Source organism: Terrapene carolina, unplaced genomic scaffold (genome assembly GCF_002925995.2).
Source record: "Terrapene carolina triunguis isolate 2854851 unplaced genomic scaffold, T_m_triunguis-2.0 Scaffold131, whole genome shotgun sequence".
Lineage (NCBI taxonomy): Eukaryota > Metazoa > Chordata > Testudines > Emydidae > Terrapene > Terrapene triunguis.
The window spans coordinates 19,600,852-19,624,385 of record NW_020664482.1 but is presented as its reverse complement, the minus strand read 5'-3'; the positions used below and the strand labels follow the sequence as shown (position 1 = coordinate 19,624,385).

The following is a 23,534-nucleotide window of genomic DNA, read 5'->3' as shown; positions in this document are numbered from 1 at the left end:
CTTCAGCGGCAATTCGGCAGCGAGGGCTTCTTCCGCTCCGGGTCTTCGGCGGCAATTCGGCAGCAGGTCCTTCACTCGCTCTGGGACCCGCCGCCGAAGTGCCCCAAAGACCCGGAGCAGAAGGACCCCCGCTGCCGAAGACCCCAGGCCCCCTGAATCCTCTGGGCAGCCCTGCTCCAGAGCTGGCACTAACTTCATTTTATAAATAAGATTTAAAAATAAAATGATCAGTGAGATAAATCTCTCACTGAAATACCTTGCAAAATCTTTCATCTCATGAAGTTTTAAGATACATTTAGTAATTTATCACACTATGTGAGGCACACCAGGTGCATTGTGTGTTTTTCAACAGCTAGGTATTTACAATAGGAAAGCAAACTCTCCACTAGATAGCACTAACACACTGTCAAGTGAACAGCAGTTTACCATTACAGTGGAGCAGGAGCACCACTATAATTAAGGTTGAAACTAATTTACTTATTAATAGCCAGTTTTTGTAAGTCCTCTACAATTACTGTGTCTCCTGGGGCTCTGGGAGAGAGTTAGTGATTCAGATTTTAGGTCATTTGAGCAAGAGGTTCCCAAGAAATAGCCCCCCTGAAAAAATCATGTGATATCAAAATTTTATGGTTCTAATAACTTTTTTTGCACATACCCAAGGGTCAAACTATGGCTCTGGTCCTCCCCAAATTGATACCAGCTGCCTGAGATTGATCTCAGTTGTGGTCTGGTACCCACTCCCCTTTTAGGGAACCAATACTTGAAAAATAATTCAAGGTAAAAGTTGGATTTAAATGTAGCTTGAGCCAAGATGACAGGCTAAGAAAGTCATTTGTGCACATGCAGCAGGACTTGGGGTTCTGTTGTAAGACAGTGTTTGTAGGCTGCTTGACATCAGAATAAATGGGTGGTTTAAAATGGCATGCTGTAGCTGTTGAACCTGAGCACCATCCATATACTGCAACTTTGAGTCTTGCTTACCTTTGGCAGTTTTCTGAGAATGCATGTTGTGCATATTAGTTGCTCTCTGTCTGCATTCTTCATGGCTTAATTTGTGCCCTGAGAGCACAGTTTCCGGTTTAAAAGCTGATATCTCCAAGTGCTCATCCATATGCATGCTCAGATTTTACTTTAGAAATATTGTCATGGAAAATAGCATTTATTAAATAGAAGATGAAAGACTCTCGTAAGCAGTAACATTAGGTTAATGTATTTGTTTCTTATATGTCTCACCAGTTTCTTGACCAATAGGACTTAGTGTGATGAAAGAAAAATAATTTCAGCATGATCACAGGGTAACAATAGGAACTGCATCCATAATAAAGAGCCCTATTCTAAGGACTAGTATAAAGTCAACATTGATTTATGTGGCACCAGGATACTGCTGTTAGGCAAAACCAGTATCTTATGTTTATCATGAAATATAAATATGGAACAAATTTCAATTTTCTACAATAATTTATTCAGTCTACACAAATCAAGGAGTCAATATCAATTTCATCCCTCAAAGTGCAGTAATACCATGAAAAAGAGGTCTGAAGGAAATAGCAGACATTAAAATATTTTCAGTCACATTGCCCTTTTAAAAACAGTCATATAGCAAACCTCAAATTACATTTCTCCCTACAAAATGCTATAGAAAAATCAAGCTATGCACAAACTACAATACACGTTTTAAATGATGTATTAACCCAAAAGAGAAAAGTTTTGCAGACCATTTCACCTCTATTAAAATGGAAATTCTGGTGTACCCTTAAATCTAGTGATACTACTGCCCCTTTGTAGTGCCACAGCATTAGGGTCAGGGGCTGGTGAATATCTTAATTCTGTATTTCCTCGTTTTCAGAAGTTTAAATATAGGAGACGTCGACATTCTGGGAAGGTACAAGGCATACAGTTGGTCAATCTTAACTCTGAGTTAACAAAATTTATGGGTAGTGAATAGCTCTGTAATTAAAGCTGAACAAAAACAAAAACAAAATCATGACAATTTTCAAAAAATTCAAAAATGTTTTGTTTCAAAGTTTTGAAAAGGAATTAGATAAAAAATATTCATGACATTTTTACTGAAAAATTTCATCTTCAAAATTTTTGGTTTTCTGTTTTCCCCCCTTATTTCTCCTTTCTCTGCCTTTTTTCCATTTTGCTCCTGAAAATCAGAGGGCAAAAAAGGTGAGGTTAAAGAAAAACTGAAAAGGCAATTTTGTTTTGTTTTTTATTTTAAAAAATTAACATTAAGGAAAAAAACAAAAAATGAAAATTTAATTTTTGAAAAAGACCATTTTTAATAAAAAAAAATATTTACATTTGAAAACTTTCAACCAGGTTTATCTGAAATGCATTGACCAACGCCACATGTACTTGGCATATTGGCTCTAAATTCTGCAGCAATGTTGATTGATTACACAACCATTCAACTGCCTGCAATGTAAAGAAACTGTTCTAGAAAAAAAGCTACCATGTGAAACTAGAACACTGAAAATACATATTTTTTTATCTGCAGCATAATCAAGGAATAGCCCCCACCTTACACAGTCTTCTGAAACTGCTTGCCATAGCAAGACCCCCCAAGTGGGCTATCAAAAGCCTTCCTTCCCTTCATACACTGTCCCAGCTTAGTTAAGATCCCCTGTCAGACTTCTGCCACAAGATTTTAGCACTAAAGCATCTCAGGCCCCAATTCTGCAAGGATTTATGCATGTACAGTGACTTCAGTGGCACTACTCACAGGCCATAAAGTTAAGTATGTGTAAATCCTTGTAGGATTGGGGTCTTAGTGCCTCAAACAGGTTTTGTTTCCTCCCTACCTCAGGATGTGTAGTGGATGTGAGGCAGTAGGCCGAGGTGTGTGTGTGTCTTTGGAAAGCTGGGTAAGACTAGAGCAGGGGTCGGCAACGTTCGACACGCGGCTCGCCTGGGTAAGCACCCTAGCGGGCCGGGCCAGTTTATTTACCTGCTGACGCGGCAGGTTCGGCCGATCGCGGCCCCCACTGGCCACGGTTCGCCGTCCCGGGCCAATGGGGGCGGCGGGAAGCGGCGCAGGCCGAGGGATGTGCTGGCCGCGGCATCCCGCTGCCCCCATTGGCCCGGGACGGCAAACCGTGGTGAGTGGGGGCCGCGATTGGCCGAACCTGTCGCGTCAGCAGGTAAATAAATTGGCCCGGCCCGCTAGGGTGCTTACCCTGGCGAGCCGCGTGCCAAACGTTGCCAACCCCTGGACTAGAGGGAGACACTTATGGTGAGGACTGGCATGGAGGCCAAGGATCCAGGAAGATGTGAGTGTTCACATTAGTTCACCTTTAAAACTTGAGGTACTTTATGCCTAGAGTTTTAAATGTCACCAACCTGAAACCAGCTCACATTTGTAATGTGTAAGAATGAGAAGAAATGGAAATGTAACTGTGAAGAAAAACATCCATGAAAATCCTTTGAGGACCTTACTCAGAAAACGCATTTTGAAGTCAATGTGAGTTTTGCCTGGGTTTGGTCCGCTGAGATAATGCTATCATAGGTTGACCTCGTGTGCGTACTATAAGAGAAAAAGTCAAAAATAAAGCATTAACATTTTAATCATCACACACACTTATATCTCAGTTAATTTTACATTTTAAAAGCAAAAACGTTATCCAAGAATAAGGAGAGAATATGCTCTGGGCCTCAACAACCTCTACAAAAAGCAACAGAGAGTCCTGTGGCACCTTTAAGACTAACAGATGTATTGGAGCATAAGCTTTCGTGGGTGAATGCCCACTTCGTCGGATGCATGTAATGGAAATTTCCAGGGGCAGGTATAAATATGCTGGCAAGAATCATTCTGGAGATAACGAGGTTAGTTCAATCAGGGAGGGTGAGGTCCTCTGCTAGCAGTTGAAGTGTGAACACCAAGGGAGGAGAAACTGCTTCTGTAGTTGGATAGCCATTCACAGTCTTTGTTTAATCCTGATCTGATGGTCCTAACCTAACCAGATCAGCTACAACATCACCGGTTCATTCACCTGCACGTCCACCAATGTTATATATGCCATCATGTGCCAGCAATGCCCCTCTGCTATGTACATTGGCCAAACTGGACAGTCACTACGTAAAAGGATAAATGGACACAAGTCTGCTATCAGGAATGGCAATATATAAAAACCTGTAGGAGAACACTTCAACCTCCCTGGCCACACAATAGCAGATGTAAAGGTAGCCATCTTACAGCAAAAAAACTTCAGGACCAGACTCCAAAGAGAAACTGCTGAGCTTCAGTTCATTTGCAAATTTGACACCATCAGATCAGGATTAAACAAAGACTGTGAATGGCTATCCAACTACAGAAGCAGTTTCTGCTCCCTTGGTGTTCACTTACCTTACAGGGTGGGCTGGGGCTGGCTCTGACTCCACTCAGCCACGCCCCTTCCGCCCTAGGCCCCACCCCTTCCGGGGGCCAGAGCTGGCCCCAGCGTACCAGTAAGTCACTGGACTTACTTTCACCCCTGGCTGTAGGCTACCTGAAAGCAGCTTACAGAAGTGTAAATGTAACCTCCCAATGGGGTTTAACCCCAAATAAATCCGTTTTACCCTGTATAAAGCTTATACAGGGTAAACTCATGAATTGTTCACCCTCTATAACACTGATAGAGAGGTATGCACAGCTGTTTGCCCCACCCCCAGGTCTTAATACATACTCTGGGTTAATTAATAAATAAAAAGTGATTTTATTAAATACAGAAAGTAGGATTTAAGTGGTTCTAAATAGTAACAGACAGAACAAAGTAAGTCACCAAGCAAAATAAAATAAAACACACAAATCTATGTCTAATCAAACTGAATACAGATAATCTCATCCTTAGAGATGCTTCAGTAAGTTTTTTCCTCAGACTGGACACCTTCCAGGCCTGGGCACAATTCTTTCCCCTGGTACAGCTCTTGTTCCAGCTCAGGTGGTAGCTAGGGGATTCTTCATGATGTCTCTCCCCTTTGTTTTGTTCCACCCATTTATATATATTTTGCATAAGGCAGGAATCCTTTGTCCCTCTGGGTTTCCACCCCCTCCTTCTCAATGGAAAGACACCAGGTTAAAGATGGATTCCAGTTCAGGTGACATAATCACATATCACTGTAAGACTTCAAGCCTTCATTCCTCCCAGCCTGACCCACAGGAAGGCTTGCCTGCAAACAGAGCCATCCACAGTCAATTGTCCTGGTTGATGGGAGCCATCAAGATTCCAAACCACCATTAATGGCCCACACTTTGCATAATTACAATAGGCCCTCAGAGTTATATTTTATATTTCTAGTTTTGATACACGAGTGATACATTTATACAAATAGGATGACCACACTCAGTAGATTATAAGCTTTGTAATGATACCTTACAAGAGACCTTTTGCATGAAGCATATTCCAGTTACATTATATTCACTCATTAGCAGATATTTATAAAATCATATAGAGTGCAACGTGACACCATGGATTTATATAGAGGCAATATGATATTTTCTGTCTTACTAGCTATCCCTTTCTTAATGATTCCCAACATTCTGTTCGCTTTTTTGACTGCCGCTGCACATTGAGTGGATGTTTTCAGAGAACTATCCACAATGACTCCGAGATCTCTTTCTTGAGTGGTAACAGCTAATTTAGACCCATCATTTTATACGTATAGCTGGGATTATGTTTTCCAATGTGCATTACTTTGCATTTATCAACATTGACTTTCATCTGCCATTTTGTTGCCTAGTCACCCAGTTTTGAGAGACCCTTATGTAGCTCTTCGCAGTCTGCCTGGGACTTAACTATCTTGAGTAGTTTTGTATCATCTGCAAATTTTGCCACCTCACTGTTTACCCCTTTTTCCAGCTCGTTTATGAATATGTTGAATAGGACTGGGTCCAGTACAGACCCCTGGGGGACACCACTATTTACCTCTCTCCATTCTGAAAACTGACCATTTATTCCTACCCTTTGTTTCCTATCTTTTAACCAGTTACCAATCTATGAGAGCACCTTCCCTCTGATCCTATCCCATGACAGCTTACTTTGCGTAAGAGCCTTTGGTGAGGGGCCTTGTCGAAGGTTTTCTGAAAAACTAAATACACTATATCCACTGGATCCCCCTTGTCCACATACTTGTTGACCCCCTCAAAGAATTCTAGTAGATTGGTGAGACATGATTTCCCTTTACAAAAAACATGTTGACTATTCCCCAACAAATTAAGTTCATTTATGTGTTTGACAATTTTGTTCTTTACTATAGTTTCAACCAATTTGCCTGGTACTGAAGTCAGGCTTACCGGCCTGTAATTGCAGGGATCACCTCTGGAGACCTTTTTAAAAATTGGTGTCACATTAGCTATCCTCCAGTTATTTGGTAGAGAAGCTGATTTAAATGATAGGTTACAGACTACAGTTAGTAGTCCTGCAATTTCACATTTGAGTTCCTTCAGAATGCTCTGCCCCAGCTTCCCCAAGTCTCATCCTTGGGATGGTTAGATTAAGCATTCCAGACAAATGGAAATGGCAGAGCAAGTTGCAGAGGGAGAGCTGGTTAGGAGATAGGTTATGAAGGCTTTATAGCTAGAAACTAGCACTTTTATTTTCACCCAGAACTTTGTTTGTAGCCTGTGCAGTGTGGAGCACAGGTGTTATATGCTATCACCAGCCTTCTCCACAAACTTCAGCATGATGCACTAGCTGAAGTTTCTGAATAGCCTTCATGGTTAGTGCCAAGCAGAGCACAAATCAAAACTGACAAAGATGTGTTCATGCTATAAAGAGTTTGGGAAAGGGATTGTTTATTTGAGATGCATTTGAATGAATTCATGTGTCTAAATTGAATTGTAGGTAGAATTATTGAGAAGATACAATCGTTTACAGGATTTATTATTGTATACAATTACATATTTGAAGTCTCCGTTAAATGTACTTATCGCACCTTACAGACCTTGACAAAGACATATAGTTGCTATAGTTAAGGTTGAGGATTATTATACAGATAACCCCCTACTTGCTGAATCATGGATCTCTGTTATCAAAATTCTTATCTTGTCCTGTATCTGAAATTCTTATGGAAAATGACATTTGTTTTTAAGAAACCCCAACTTTATAAAGGTTTTGGATATTGCATAAGACTTTGGTAAATTTGGGATTTATCTGATTTCTCTAGCTTCCATCACTGTAGTATCAGGAGGCTTGTAGGACTGATGGATGTTGGGATCAAGACTACTAAATAACATTAACAAATAAATTACAGTCAGCTGAACATTTTCAAACCTCAGAAGAGGTCTTGTTTGTTTTGGATTGGTGGTTTTGGGAGGGAAGTTCATATTTTATCCATACTTTTGTTTTTCTTCCTAATTTTTCCAGCTACTTGACAGATGATGTTATAAGTGTAAAATGTGTTTGGCTAGTACTAATATATCAGAACCATATTTTTATCATCTTTAAAACCTGTCTAGTAAAGGTCATATTTTCACATTAAAAACCTGCTCCTTTCCCACCCCTCCACCTCCCGAAGACCTATTTTTGTTTTTTTTTATTGAAGAAAATAATTTAGGCACAAAATTGCAACTCTATATCGTGACTCTTGCACCTTATATCATGCAATTTCATTTATACACAATGACCATGTTATCACACACTGAAGCATACAATGTGAACAGAATGTTATGATGCTACCTTGGAAGGCCTAAAATAAAGTCAGGTGACTATGGGCCAAAGCCTCAGCTAATATAAATCAACATACATTGATTTACATCAACTACAGATCTGTCTCCATAAGTATGGGTAGACTAGATTTGGGGAAGTTGGCAAGCCTACCACTAATATTAAAAACAAATTAGAATAGGGACACGTTTCCCCTATAGAGGTTAGAAAGTTTTGGTTTTTCCCAATGCTCTAGTCTCTCTCTTATGTTTAAATTCAAATTACTTGCACTGCGACATGGTTTTTTTAATTCCCCTTTGCTTCCTGCTCTTTCAGAGTTCTCAGTCCTCTCACCCCCACTTTAGAGCTTATAATAATTTGACACAGTAATTCTGGCCAACAAAATGAACAGATACATCTCCATTTTTGTGAGCATCAATTGTGTGCAAAACTGCTTTGCAGATTACAATTTTGTTAATTGGCACCAAATGGAAAGGTGGTTATTAGTACAAGATTTTGTCTCCTAATATTACAAGCATGATCACTATGTATGTAACTGTAAGAGAGACAAGGTGAGTAAGGTAAAATCTTTTATTGGACCAACTTCTGTTGGTGAGAGAGACAAGTTTTTGAACTTTCTGTAGACTCGAAAGCTTGTCTCTCTCACCAATAGAAATTGGTCTAATAAAAAAATATTACTTCACCCACCTTGTTACTCTAATATCCTGGGACCAACACGGCTCCGACAACACTGCATATGTAACTGTAAAGGACACATATGTCAAGGCTCCTTCCCCACTCTGAACTTTAGGGTACAGAAGTGGGGGCCTGCATGAAAACTTCTAAGCTTAACTACCAGCTTAGATCTGGTCCACTGCCACCACTCCCAATGTGCTAATTCCCTTCCCTGGGTAGCCTTGAGAGACTCTTCACCAATTCCCTGGTGAATACAGATCCAAACCCCTTGGATCTTAAAACAAGGAGAAATTAACCATCCCTCCTCCTTTCTCCCACCAACTCCTGGTGGATCAAGATCCAACCCTCTTGGATCTAAAAACAAGGAAAAATCGATCAGGTTCTTAAAAGGAAGGCTTTTAATTAAAGAAAAAGGTAAAAATCATCTCTGTAAAATCAGGATGGAAAATAACTTTACAGGGAAATCAAACTTAAAGAGCCCAGAGGAACCCCCTCTAGCCTTAGGTTCAAAATTACAAACAGAGGTAAACACCCTAGTAAAAGGTACATTTACAAGTTGAGAAAACAAAGATAAAACTAACACGCCTTGCCTGGCTGTACTTACAAGTTTGAAATATGAGAGACTTGTTCAGAAAGATTTGGAGAGCATGGATTGATGTCTGGTCCCTCTTAGTCCCAAGAGCGAACTCTCCCCAAAACAAAGAGCACAAACAAAAACCTTCCCCCCACCAAGATTTGAAAGTATCTTGTCCCCTTATTGGTCCTTTGGGTCAGGTGTCAGCCAGATTACCTGAGCTTCTTAACCCTTTACAGGTAAAAGGATTTTGGAGTCTCTGGCCAGGAGGGATTTTATAGTATTGTACACAGGAGGGCTGTTACCCTTCCTCTTATAGTTATGACAACATGCATAATAAAAAACATGAACAGACCATTAGAGGGTGCTGGAGTCCACATAATATTGTTTATTGTGAGAGTCTATCATAGTCCAATACAGTAGAACCTCAGAGTTATGAACACCTGGGGAATGGAGGCTGTTCATAACTCTGAAATGTTCATAATTTTGAACAAAACATTATGGTGGTTCTTTCAAAAGCGTACAACTGAACATGGACTTAATACAGCTTTGAAACATTACAATACAGAAGAAATATGCTTCTTTCCCTTTATTTCTTTTAGTAGTTTAAATTTAACACAGTACTGTACTGTATTTGATTTATTTTATTTTATTGTCTCTGCTGCTGCCTGATTGTGTACTTCTGGTTCCAAATGAGATGTGTAGTTGACTGGTCAGTTTGTAAGTCTGGTGTTTGTAACTCTGAGGTTCTTCTGTAGCTGATTGATCTCTTTTGACATGAAATTTAAATATGCAGTTTTCAGTGGTGGTTGGTGCATTAACATACATCCTGGGCACTGAAAAAGACCACCTGTTTTATCATGCTTTATAGCATATATACCTTTTCCCAGTGATTGTTCTCAGAATAGTTTCCCCATGATTATTGTTGTCATATATTCTTGAGGTTTAGGAAATCTGCTTAGAGACACTTGCAAAGTAGATATTTAAGTTGCAAAGTCAAGCACTCAAACGTTAGAAGACGTCTGCAGCCATAAATATGGCATTTTCTAACTTCTAAGTGCTTGACTTTGCAACCTAAATAACATTCTTTTAACATAGTTTTTTGTATGCAATTTCCTAGATTTTGTAAAAAGTAAAATCGAATTCTATTGAGTACAACTGTAACAATACCCCCATTACTAGCAGGATTTGAACTCTAAACCTTCAGCACAGACATTTACCACTTGATCGATGTGACTAACTTCACAAGTGGGCAACAGAAGAAGGCTTGAGAGAACTTGGTCTGGCGTTTTCTCTGTTATCCATGTGGTGCTCCCAGTGAGGGAGGAAATGGGCTACAGAGGAAATGCATTGTGTCCAGAAGGGATTACAGGGAAGAGGCCTAGATTTCTGCACCCCCCAGGATCTGGTAGCGTTCTTGTCCCAGGTGGTGTCACTGGAGGGGTGGCATGGGGTGCTGGAGCCATTTGCAAGGTAATGGGGGTGTCGCTATGGGAGCCCAGTGTGTTTCTCTCCCCATTTCTACAGCAGTTCCCACTTTTTCTAGTCAAATGTCTGCTGCTTTGATGGCTGTATGGGCCTCCCTCTTCAAAATGTTCATGTTCAGTTATTATTTTGGCATGCTGCCAAAATTTTCCAGAGGCATGCAAGTGAGAGAAGAGAAATTGTGATTTTTAGCTGTTTACAGGGCCGGCTCCAGGGTTTTGGCCGCCCCAAGCGGCGCAAAAAAAAAAAAAAAAAAAAGCCACGATCGCGATCTGCGGCGGCAACTCGGCGGGAGCTCTTTTGCTCCGAGCGGGAGTGAGGGACCTTCCGCCGAATTGCCGCCGAATAGCTGGACGTGCCGCCCCTCTCCGGAGTGGCCGCCCCAAGCACCTGCTTGGCAAGCTGGTGCCTGGAGCCGGCCCTGGCTGTTTATGACTCAGCTACATCAAAATGGAATTTCAGGGCCAAAGAAAAGGCACTTCTGTCGTCCAGTGACTGCCTCCTTGCTGAATATCAGTGGCCTGCTGCAAACAATGGAGGTGCTCAGAACTTCTTTAAAAAAAAACAACCCGCAAGAATCTTTTATAATGGGAAGTGTTAGGCAATCTCAATAGAGGGGTCACCATCAGCAACTCTTATAATAACGGTGTGAACGCAATTCCATACTCAGCTACGCAGACAAAATTCCTTTTGAAATCAATGGGCATTTCACCACTGTACTTCAGGAAATAAGTGGGCCCTTCCTTTGTTTTTTTCTTTATGCTTTTTCCCCCTTAGTTCCTAGGTTTGTAACAATACTTCCGTAGGCACTTCAGGAGGGTGTGCAGTGCTTTCTGGATTGGCTGTATTCCATGCTTTATTTTTTAAATCTTTACGTTAGTCTTGCCAAACTCCTTTATTCTTTCCCCCCATAGCTGTATTTGAGCTCTGGTAAACACAATTATATCCAATGGGTTATTGTAGCCTTCCCAACATTTTAGCATAATGTACTCTGTGGTTTAGTCCTCAGCGACTTTGTCTGTACAAAGTGCAAGCTGGTCTCCATATTGGAACAGAAGGTTCGAGGTCTGGAGAAACAGTATCGACCCTGCGTTGCATACGAGAAAATGAAGATTTCCTGGACAGATGTCAGGATATGCTTCTATGGGCACAACGTTCTGAAGAATCGGAGCAGGCTGCGCAGAGGGGACTGAGGGACGGTGAAGAAATTTGGCAGCATGTGACCTCCAGAAGAAGAAAGAGGAGCGTCCATGTACCAGCAATGGAGATACAGGTGAGCAACCGTTTTCATGTTCTCTCCACAGGTACTAATGCGGAGAGTGGACTAGATGATACATCTGAGGGAAGGGAGCAGAAGGAGACTCCACCGATTGGAAGGCATGAGATGCACTGTCCTAGGGATGGGGGTTCCATGACCACCGCTCCCAAGAGAAGGAGGAGGGTGGTGGTGGTTGGGGACTCCCTCCTCAGGGAGACTGAGTCATCTATTTGCCGCCCCGACTGAGAAAACCGAGAGGTCTGCTGCTTGCCAGGAGCTAGGATTCATGATGTGACGAAGAGACTGCCGAGACTCATCAAGCCCTCGGATAGCTACCCCTTCCTGCTTCTCCATGTGGGCACCAATGATACTGCCAAGAATGACCTTGAGCAGATCACTGCAGACTACGTGGCTCTGGGAAGAAGGATAAAGGAGTTTGAGGCGCAAGTGGTGTTCTCGTCCATCCTCCCTATGCAGGGAAAAGGCCTGGGTAGAGACCGTCGAATTGTGGAAGTCAACGAATGGCTACACAGGTGGTGTCGGAGAGAAGGCTTTGGATTCTTTGACCATGGGATGGTGTTCCAAGAAGGAGGAGTGCTAGGCAAACACGGGCTCCACCTAACGAAGAGAGGGAAGAGCATCTTCACAAGCAGGCTGGCTACCTAGTGAGGAGGGCTTTAAACTCGGTTCACTGGGGGAAGGAGACCAAAGCCCTGAGGTAAGTGGGGAAATGGGATACCGGGAGGAAGCATGAGCAGGAGAGTGCAAGAGGGGAGGACTCCTGTCTCGGACTGAGAAAGCGGGACAATCAGCAAGTTGTCTTAAGTGCCTATACACAAATGCAAGAAGCCTGGGAAACAAGCAGGGAGAACTGGAAGTCCTGGCACAGTCAAGGAACTATGATGTGATTGGAATAACAGAGACTTGGTGGGATAACTCACATGACTGGAGTACTGTCATGGATGGATATAAACTGTTCAGGAAGGACAGGCAGGGCAGAAAAGGTGGGGGAGTTGCATTGTATGTAAGAGAGGAGTATGACTGCTCAGACCTCCGGTATGAAACTGCAGAAAAACCTGAGAGTCTCTGGATTAAGTTTAAAAGTGTGAGCAACAAGGGTGATGTCGTGGTGGTAGTCTGCTATAGACCACCAGACCAGGGGGATGAGGTGGATGAGGCTTTTTTCCGGCAACTAGCAGAAGTTACTAGATCGCAGGCCCTGGTTCTCATGGGAGACTTTAATCACCCTAATATCTGCTGGGAGAGCAATACAGCGGTGCACAGACAATCCAGGAAGTTTTGGGAAAGTGTAGGGGACAATTTCTTGGTGCAGGTGCTGGAGGAACCAACTAGGGGCAGAGCTCTTCTTGACCTGCTGCTCACAAACCGGGAAGAATTAGTAGGGGAAGCAAAAGTGGATGGGAACCTGGGAGGCAGTGACCATGAGATGGTCGAGTTCAGGATCCTGACACAAGGAAGAAAGGAGAGCAGCAGAATACGGACCCTGGACTTCAGAAAAGCAGACTTTGACTCCCTCAGGGATGGGCAGGATCCCCTGGGAGAATAACATGAGGGGGAAAGGAGTCCAGGAGAGCTGGCTGTATTTTAAAGAATCCTTATTGAGGTTGCAGGAAAAAACCATCCCGATGTGTAGAAAGAACAGTAAATATGGCAGACAAGGAAAGTGTGGGCCCCTTACTGAATGAGGGAGGCAACCTAGTGACAGAGGATGTGGAAAAAGCTAAGGTACTCAATGATTTTTTTGCCTCTGTCTTCACAAACAAGGTCAGCTCCCAGACTGCTGCACTGGGCAGCACAGTATGGGGAGAAGGTGACCAGCCCTCTGTGGAGAAAGAAGTGGTTCGGGACTATTTAGAAAAACTGGATGAGCACAAGTCCATGGGGCCAGATTCGCTGCATCTGAGGGTGCTAAAGGAGTTGGCAGATGTGATTGCAGAGCCATTGGCCATTATCTTTGAAAACTCATGGCGATCGGGGGAGGTCCCGAATGACTGGAAAAAGGCTAATGTAGTGCCCATCTTTAAAAAAGGGAAGGAGGAGGATCCGGGGAACTACAGGCCAGTCAGCCTCACCTCAGTCCCTGGAAAAATCATGGAGCAGGTCCTCAAGGAATCAATTCTGAAGCACTTAGAGGAGAGGAAAGTGATCAGGAACAGTCAGCATGGATTCACCAAGGGCAAGTCATGCCTGACTAACCTAATTGCCTTCTATAAGGAGATAACTGGGTCTGTGGATGAGGGGAAAGCAGTGCATGTGTTATTCCTTGACATTAGCAAAGCTTTTGATACAGTCTCCCACAGTATTCTTGCCAGCCAGTTAAAGAAGTATGGGCTGGATGAATGGACTATAAGGTGGATAGAAAGCTGGCTAGAGTGTCGAGCTCAACGGGTAGTGATCAACGGCTCCATGTCTAGTTGGCAGCCGGTTTCAAGCAGAGTGCTCCAAGGGTCGGTACTGGGGCCGGTTTTGTTCAATATCTTCATTAATGATCTGGAGGATGGCGTGGACTGCACTCTCAGCAAGTTTGCAGATGACACTAAACTGGGAGGAGTGGTAGATACGCTGGAGGGTAGGGATAGGATACAGAGGGACCTAGACAAATTGGAGGATTGGGCCAAAAGAAACCTGATGAGGTTCAACAAGGACAAGTGCAGTGTCCTGCACTTATGACGGAAGAATCCCATTCACTGTTACAGACTAGGGGCCAAATGGCTAGGAAGCAGTTCTTCTGAAAAGGACCTAGGGGTTACAGTGGATGAGAAGCTGGATATGAGTCAACAGTGTGCCCTTGTTGCCAAGAAGGCTAACGGCATTTTGAGCTGTATAAGTAGGGGCATTGCCAGCAGATCGAGGGACGTGATCATTCCCCTCTATTCGACATTGGTGAGACCTCATCTGGAGTACTGTGTCCAGTTTTGGGTCCCACACTACAAGAAGGATGTGGAAAAATTGGAAAGAGTCCAGCGGAGGGCAACAAAAATGATTAGGGGGCTGGAGCACATGACTTATGAGGAGAGGCTGAGGGAACTGGGATTGTTTAGTCTGCAGAAGAGAAGAATGAGGGGGGATTTGATAGCTGCTTTCAACTACCTGAAAAGGGGTTCCAAAGAGGATGGATCTAGACTGTTCTCAGTGGTACCTGATGACAGAACAAGGAGTAATGGTCTCAAGTTGCAGTGGGGGAGGTTTAGGTTGGATATTAGGAAAAACTTTTTCACTAGGAGGGTGGTGAAGCACTGGAATGGGTTACCTAGGGAGGTGGTGGAATCTCCTTACTTAGAGGTTTTTAAGGTCAGCCTTGACAAAGCCCTGGCTGGGATGATTTAGTTGGGAATTGGTCCTGCTTTGAGCAGGGGGGTGGACTAGATGACCTCCTGAGGTCCCTTCCAACCCTGATATTCTATGATTCTATGACTCTTGTGAAGCTGCTGCAAAACCTGAGTCTGCTTAGCATAGTAGAAATGAGGTAAAAGGGAAACATTAAATATTGTCTTTCCAAGATGAAAATAAAGGCAATTATGTGATTCATTGAAAGTTCACTTTAAAGTTATAGCAAATGTTTAGTAACATCAGTGATGCACAGGATTTACCAGGAAGGATTTACTTTGTTAACTCACCACAGCCTACACAATTTTCTTTGGATATGGTGGCTATTATTTCAACGATGAAAAGCAGTGCGTGGATGTAGGCAGTCAGCATATGCCACAAGCAACTTTTTAAATTTCCTGGTGGCAGCAATTCTTACAAGAGCAATAGCAAGTTTATTTATTTTTTGTTCTTCATCAGGCCTTTTATTAACATGCTGCTAGATGTCTCTAACTGTATCTGGCCTGCTAACATCTGAGTATAATAGTATCTTTGCCTTGGATTCTAGGGGATTGTGCATATGGATGTGGAAAGCAGCAGGCTGTACAGATACACATTTCAAATTGACAGCTTTACTCCTGAAGCAGCTGACGTGAGGAAAAATCTCAAGGACAGAATGAGAACAGCATGGCCATGCTTGTAGTTCTCACTGAAGCTGTAGGAGGAGCGAGCAGACACGGAGTCTTCATTATGCTGTTTATAGGAGTTCTGCTGCCTCCTGGATATTCACACCCTTCAAATACATAGAAAAGATTTCCATGTCCTTGTCATGTAGCTGAACTATACCTATTTAGTCTTTGTTTTTAAAAAACCTATTAATTTATTTAGGAAGTTTTAACAGGTTCACAAATCATTGCCATGTAAAAATCAGAGACAAGTGAATAATCATTACAACAGTGAGCTTTTGTTTAGAAAAATGTTATACAACAATACAACCATCATATCTCTCCCTATCACAGAGTAAGGCTCTCTACCCTACCCAGAACATGCTGGTTTTTTTTAAATTTTATTCAACTGAGTGAAACCTCTATAAAATGTTAATATTCAAAAAATTGGGCAGTGTGCTTTTGTTTTTTTTAGGTTAATTATCTTTGACTGAATAGTGAATAAATGGTAATCAAATATCTATTTGTCCTCTATTTTACTGGGTGTGTAATTGGTGCATTGATTTTTCCATAACAACAACCTGCCCCATTTTGTAACTATTCCTTTAGTTTTAGACTATTTTTCTTTTTCCAGTGAGAGGCTATTAGTAGTCTAGCAGCTACTAGGACCTGAGATGAATTCTTAATTTCTCTTTAAGGAGAATTACCAAGGGATCATTTGGTAAGGGATAGCCAACAATTTGTAATATCTGGTTAAGAATTGCATCCCAATACTCTAGTGATTCTGCATGTCCACCACATATGCATAAAATCTCCTCTTTCACCACAATTCCTCCAACATTTATCCCCATTCAATCTATATCTTTAACTTGATTGGTGTTAAGTACCATTGAATCATAGAATCATAGAACTGGAAGAGATCGCAAGAGATCATCTAGTCCAGTCCCCTGTACTCATGGCAGGACTACATTATCTAGACCAGGGATCTCAAACTCAAATCACCACGAGGGCCACATGAGGACTAGTACATTGGCCCGAGGGCCGCATCACTGACACCTTTTCATATAATGATACAAAAGCCCCCCTCTGCTCCCAGCCCCGCCCCCACTCCACCCCTTCCATGAGGCCCCTCCCCTTCCTACCCCTTCCCCGCCCCATTCCAACCCCTTCCCCAAAGTCCTCACCCCAACTCCGCCACCTCCCTGCCCCTATTCCAACCCCTTCCCCAAAACCCCGCCCCTGCCCCACCTCTTCTCTGCCTCCTCCCGAGCATGTGGCTCCCTGCTCCTCCCCCCTCCCTCCTGGAAAGCTCTAAGTGTTGCCAAACAGCTGTTTGGCAGCGGGAAGCACCTGGAGGTAGGCAGAGGAGTGGGGACACAGCGCGCTGCAGGGGGAGGGGCAGGTGAGGGGAGCTTGGCGGCCGCAGGAAATAACTCCGGGGGGGGCGGGGAGCTTGGCGGGCCACAGCAAATAACTCCGGGGGGGGCGGGGAGCTTGGTGGGCCACAGCAAATAACTCCGGGGGGGCGGGGAGCTTGGCGGGCCGCAGCAAATAACTCCGCGGGCTGTGTGTTTGAGACCCCTGATCTAGACCATCCCTGACAGGTGTTTGTCTAACCTGCTCTTAAAAACCTCCAATGATGGAGATTTCAAAACCCCCTTAGGCAATTTATTCCAGTGCTTAACCACCCTGACAGTTAGGAAGTTTTTCCTAATGTCCAACCTAAAGCTCCCTTGCTGCAATTTAAGCCCAGTATCTTAAAGAAATTTCCTTTAATTGTGCTACAGACTGAGGTTGCCAGTCCCCTTTTCCAGGTCAAATCCCATTCCTCTGATGTAATTTGTCTTTTTCCAGCATGTCATATATGGGCATTTTTTTTAAAGTAAAGTTGTCTGCAAAGATTGATATAAATGTTTGTTTCCTAATTGATGGGACACCAGACACCATCACTTTTATTAAAGCTAGCTTTCTGTGTAAAACAACTTTTCCAGAATGTTAAGACATAGAATTCCTAGCTTGAAGTTACTGTTACCATGGGAGAGCGGGCCAGTGAAAATTAGTTTTGATTTCCAAATAGATTAGAACAGTTTCTTGCTGAGCAGCTGGCCAACTGTCTGTATTCCGTGGCTCTCCCATTCTTTAAAACTCCCTAGTTTGGGATTTGGGTTAAGATTTGAATTATATGCCAGGGGTGTCATTGGTGAAGCAAAAGAATTTATTCAGTCTTTTAAACACTTCTCATAAGTCAGTCATGATCTTCTTTCTGCCGTAGCCTGCTGTTTCGATCACATTCCTCCTTTTCACTCATGTTTATATTCACTCATCTCAGCTGGGAAGGATGTACTCCACCAGAAGATTTGTGTGTGTGGGTCATTATCTAGTTGACATGTCTTCTTCAGAAAACCTCTATAGTCCATTTAAGACCCTTTCAGTTAGTGACATTATTCTTTACCTCTCTTATCATTCTCTGTTCTAATACAGCTCCCCAGGTAAACTATTCCGGTCCTTTAGCCTATTTATTCTAAAGATAGTGTCCACTTTCTTCATTTATTCTTTTGTCTTCTTAAGTTCTTGTGCACATCTGCTTTGCTTTCATTGTCTGATAGAGACTTGGCATTTGTAGTTTCATGTAGACTCTTGGTTTGTGAAGGAAGCAAGTAAGTAATCAAAGCACTCAGGAAGAAAGACAATATGCTCCACATAGTCTTAAGTCCGGAACTTTCTTTCCACCTTCATGTCTTTGTGTGAAATCCTAGCTCCATTGATGTCAACAGCAAAACTCCTAGCGACTTCAATAGTGTCATGATTTTGTCCTTTGTCTTTATTTCCCACCATATTATTCTTCATGAGATACTCCGTTTAACCAGATAGTGGAGAAGATTTGATAGATTTTTATATATATTTCAAACTGTTCTTTATTCCTAGCATAAGTCTTTGTTCTTTCCTCTCTCCCTCTCTATATACGGAAGTAATCTGTCTCAACTTTCCCTCAGAGTAATAGCAAGCACTAAACAATGGGCCAAATTAATCTCTGGTGCAATTTCAGCAAAAACAGTGAAGTTACACTGATGATGAATATTTCTCCTGTTTCTCTTTACACAAAGTCATTAATCCCACAATAATTATCCTTCATATATGCCAGTACAACCCTTTAAAAACAATCACCATAAGTCTTCAGAGTGCAGAAAGTGAGTGTAGCAATTCTGCTCCGGGATCAGCCTGCTGTTGCCATCCAAAGTAAAATTTCTCTTATGTCATATAAACTTCAGCTAGTTTGAGTCTGACTACTAACAATATAATGGACAGTGAATAATAGCTGATGGCCCTAAGAAAGGTACAACTTGTTATCAATACAGTAATAATCTGTGAGAAAAACAGAATTTTCTAAAAATGCTGTGTGGATGACAAGCTTTGGCTTGAAATTTTCAGAACATAATATAACTCACAAGGTTCTCTCTTTTTCCTAATGCTGATGAGCCCCAAGCGTGATCATAAATACTGGCAGACTAAATTAAGTCATATTTGCCAACTTTTGTTCCTGCTAAATTGCAGTTAGTTTTATTAGCATGGTGATACATAACAACGCCCTTAATGCTATTCAGTGGGATTTCACCCCTGAAATTCTGTTTCAGCTCACTATGATCCATGGACATATACGTCGGCTAGCGTTATGACTGCCAGAAAATAGTTACCACACTTGCTAATGGACCCCAACAAGGGAAAACATATGTCTGCAGCTGCATTTGACTCATGGCAGAATGAAGGAGTCTCTCATTTTCAGTACTTCTAAGTTTTACTCACGTTTGTTTTATGTAGTTGTACATGTTTATGTGCAAGAGAGATTCTTCTAGCATATTTTTAAGGATCTGACTTTGGTTTTGAACCTTTATATTTTAAAACTGGAAACAAGGTAAAGGTCAAAAAATAATGCTCCAGTCTGTTCTTTTTAGTTATTTCTGAAATTCTCAAAAAATAGTAGTTGTACTTGCATTAGGTTCTATTAGTAGATTCACGCCAAATAAATTTGGAACAAGACAGATGATGCACATTTCAAGCCAATTCCTGTTTAGACTTCTCATGTGTCTATACATTTTCCTTTTATAAATTATTCATATTCAGTTGGTTACTAACTACTCTGGAGGACCACAAACTCATTGCAATCTCAATCAATATTTGCCTCTTGATCTTGGGAGAATACATTTTAATGTTCACCTAAATAAAAGTGACTGTGTACTGAGAACAGAAGATGGTTTATGGTAACTCACTCTGTCACTACAATTATGTGCTTTAAAATTTCTGGTTACTTCTAGTCTGGTGTCTTCCCAATAATGTCATTTGCTTTTTGTAGCTCAAATCTCTTTCTTTAGTTTTCATCACAGTCACCAAATCACTGAAAAGTTTGTTTCTTTACAACCTCTACTAGTTTGGAAATGCAAGTACAGAACTGTGCGCAAAGATTGTTGCTACAATTAAGTGGGTTTGTGCAAGGATGGTTGCTACATTTCAGTAGGGATAGAAGGTTCATTTTTGGCACACTGGATGTATTAAAGATTGTGAGGTGTTAAGACACTATGTCATTGAAGCTATGTACATACCTTAGATAGATAAATATGACATGACATAGCAATGAGACTGAAGCACCATGGATGCACAACTTTGGTTCCTTTATCACATTCAATCAGCAGTCACATGCTTAAAGTATGAGACTCAGCACAGTTGCTGTTTTATCAGGGCACAGCCCAGCCAGCTCATAAAATATTATCCTCCTATGTTGTCAAGCCTTCTAGTTTGGTAGGAGATAGTTGTCCCAACAAACACTTTCCATCCTGAGTTGAAACCATGGTTTGCATGGGTTTATGAACCATTTATGAGATTGGCTATTGTAATCCTCAAGACCAGTAAGCTTGAGTCTTGAAAGACATTTGTGTTTATGTAGTGGAAATATGATAAAACATATTTTGACTAATGGTATCACTCTAGAGAAAAACATACTTGTTATAGATATGTTCCATTGCAATTGCTGGAAATCTAACAAAATCGCCATACACAGGATTTACATCAAATGTTCCTGCTTGACCTGTTCGGAAGGAAAAAAGTAACTTCTGGGAATGCAAAACGAAACAATTTTTTTTGGAAACAAAATAAGCAACGCAGCCCTCTCTTTTCATAGACTGTAGCCGTGATATAGCTGCTGCTGCTTAGTTACAGTTCTTTGAAATGATTCATAAAAGCACTAGATGTAAAGGTGTGTATGTATTTTTCTTAGCTTCAGGCTCTACCGTAAACTAAGAATTGCTCATGCAGTGCATATGAGACTCTCAGTTTTTAGATTGACTAACATTTTCAAAATTAAAATCATGTCCTTCTGGAAATGGATAAGATGAGCAATCAACTCCCTTAACTTTCTCTCTTATGCCAATTCAACGAATTGTTAATTAAGATGCTGGAGCTACAGCGGATGTTGCACACCACTTCCTGGTACTACCCTATCACAGCTGGACTGTGTCTTAGATGGCTCTCTCATTCATCTATACTTTCCTCCTACGAGAAAGAATCCTTATCCAGTGCAAAAGACCCATTTGAAATACACTGATGAAACAAAAAACGTTTACCTACCTTTCGTAACTGTTGTTCTTCGAGATGTGTTGCTCATGTCCATTCCAAGACCTACCTGACTTTTCTTCGAATGTATGCTCATGTTGATTCCAAATAGGTGACTTCCAAGCAGGAACTCGAAGGCGGGGTCAGAGCTCATGGGTTCGTAAATTGAAGCACTGCTCTGCCAAAGGCTGCATCATCTCTAGCCTGCTGAGTAATGCGAGGTAAAGCTGTGGATGGAGGACCACGTCACAGGCCTGCAAAATTCCTGGGTTGGAACCTGGGCCAGGAACCCCGCTGAAGATGCCTGTGCCCTCTTGGAGTGCGCTGTCAGCACAGTGGCAGGAACTTTCACCAGATCATAGCACGTCCAGATGCATGGTGTAATCCATGATGAAATTCTTTGAGAAGAGACTGGGAACTCTTTCATTCTGTCTGCTACTGCGATGAATAGTTTAATAGATTTTCAGAATGGCTTAATCCATTCAATATAGAAGGCTAATGCCCAGTGAACATCCAAAAAGTGGCGATTTTGTTCCCGGCTGTTTGCGTGCGGCTTGGGGTAGAAAACTGGGAGAAAAATATCCTGATTAACATGAAACTGGGAGACGACATTCGGGAGGAAGGCTGGGTGCGGCCAAAGATGAACCTTGTCCTTATAGAACGCTGTGTAAGGAGGCTCAGACATTAGGGCCTTAAGCTTGGATACCCTCCTTGCCACCAGGAATGCTATCCTCAATGAGAGATAGAGCGAAGAGTATGTCGCAAGTGGTTCAAAGGGGGGGTCCCATTAGTTTGGAAAGAACCAGGTTAAGGTCCCAGGCCGGGATTAGCTAACTTACTTGAGGGTATAGCCTGTCAAGCCCTTTAAGAAAGCATCCAACTATTGGGCTGGTGAAGACCGACCGACCCACCACGCATGGGTGAAAGGAGGAAATAGCAGCCAAGTAATAAGTTTATTGATGACATAGAAAGCCCTTGCTGCTTTAGGTGCAGAAGATAGTCCAAGATAAAGGGTATTGTCGAGTGCATAGGAGGTGTGTGTTTCTGCGATGACCAAATTGTGAATCTCTTCCATTTGGCTAGGTAGGTGGCCCTAGTGGACAGTTTTCTACTGCCAAGGAGGACTTTCCTACTGGATCGGAGCAAGCCAGCTCCGTTGGGTTTAGCTATGGGGCTTCCAAGCCGTGAGGTGGAAAGATTCGAGGTTGGGGTGCTGAAGGCAGCCATTGTCCTGAGTTGTCAGGTCTGGGAGCAGCGGTAGGGTCATCGGAGTTTCCACTGACAGCTCCAGAAGAGACGTGTACTAGCGCTGACATGGCTAGGCTGGAGCTATCAATATCACTGAGGCGTCATCCCTCCGAACCTTGAGTAGCACCTTGTGGAATGGGTGGAAAATGTGTAAAGGAGGTGGTCCTCCCAGGGAAGAAGGAACGCATCCGTGATCAAGCCCAGGCTGTGATTCAGGAAGGAGCAGAACTGCAGACACTTCCTGTTGTGTCTTGTCACAAACAAGTTGAGGATGTTAGGGAGATTCCCATACCTGAGCTAGCTTTTGTAGGTGACAAATCTGAGGAATTGTCACAGATTGAGGTGTCACTAGAGGAGGTTTTGGAATTAATTGATAAACTTAACAGTAACAAGTCACCGGGACCAGATGGCATTCGCCCAAGAGTTCTGAAAGAACTCAAATGTGAAATTATGGAACTATTAACTATGGTTTGTAACCTGTCCTTTAAATCGGCTTCTCTACCCAATGACTGGAACATAGCTAATGTAACGCCAATAGTTAAAAAGGGATCTAGAGGTGATCCCGGCAGTTACAGACCGGTAAGTCTAACGTCAGTACTGGGCAAATTAGTTGAAACAATTGTAAAGAATAAAATTGTCAGACACATAGAAGAACATAAATTGTTGGGCAAAAGTCAACATGGTTTCTGTAAAGGGAAATCATGTCTTACTAATCTATTAGAGTTCTTTGAAGGGGTCAACAAACATATGGACAAGGGGGATTCAGTGGACATAGTGTACTTAGATTTCCAGAAAGCCTTTGACAAGGTCCCTCACCAAAGGCTCTTACGTAAATTAAGTTGTCATGGGATAAGAGGGAAGATCCTTTCATGGATTGAGAACTGGTTAAAAGACAGGGAACAAAGGGTAGGAATAAATGGTAAATGTTCAGAATGGAGAGGGATAACTAGTGGTGTTCCCCAAGGGTCAGTCCTAGGACCAATCCTATTCAACTTATTCATAAATGATCTGGAGAAAGGGGTAAAAAGTGAGGTGGCAAAGTTTGCAGATGATAC

At 42.3% G+C, this 23,534-nt stretch overlaps 1 protein-coding gene across 1 annotated transcript in view; it reads right to left on the bottom strand.

Annotated features, from left to right (window-relative positions):
* Nucleotides 1-1,117, bottom strand: part of ZDHHC15 (zinc finger DHHC-type containing 15) — a 42,176-nt gene extending 41,059 nt beyond the window's left edge. The window contains exon 1 of the mRNA XM_026653081.2: nt 982-1,117. Coding sequence (XP_026508866.1) covers nt 982-1,117 — 136 coding nt within the window. The remainder of the gene's footprint in view (nt 1-981) is intronic.
* Between the last annotated feature and the right edge of the window lie 22,417 nt (nt 1,118-23,534).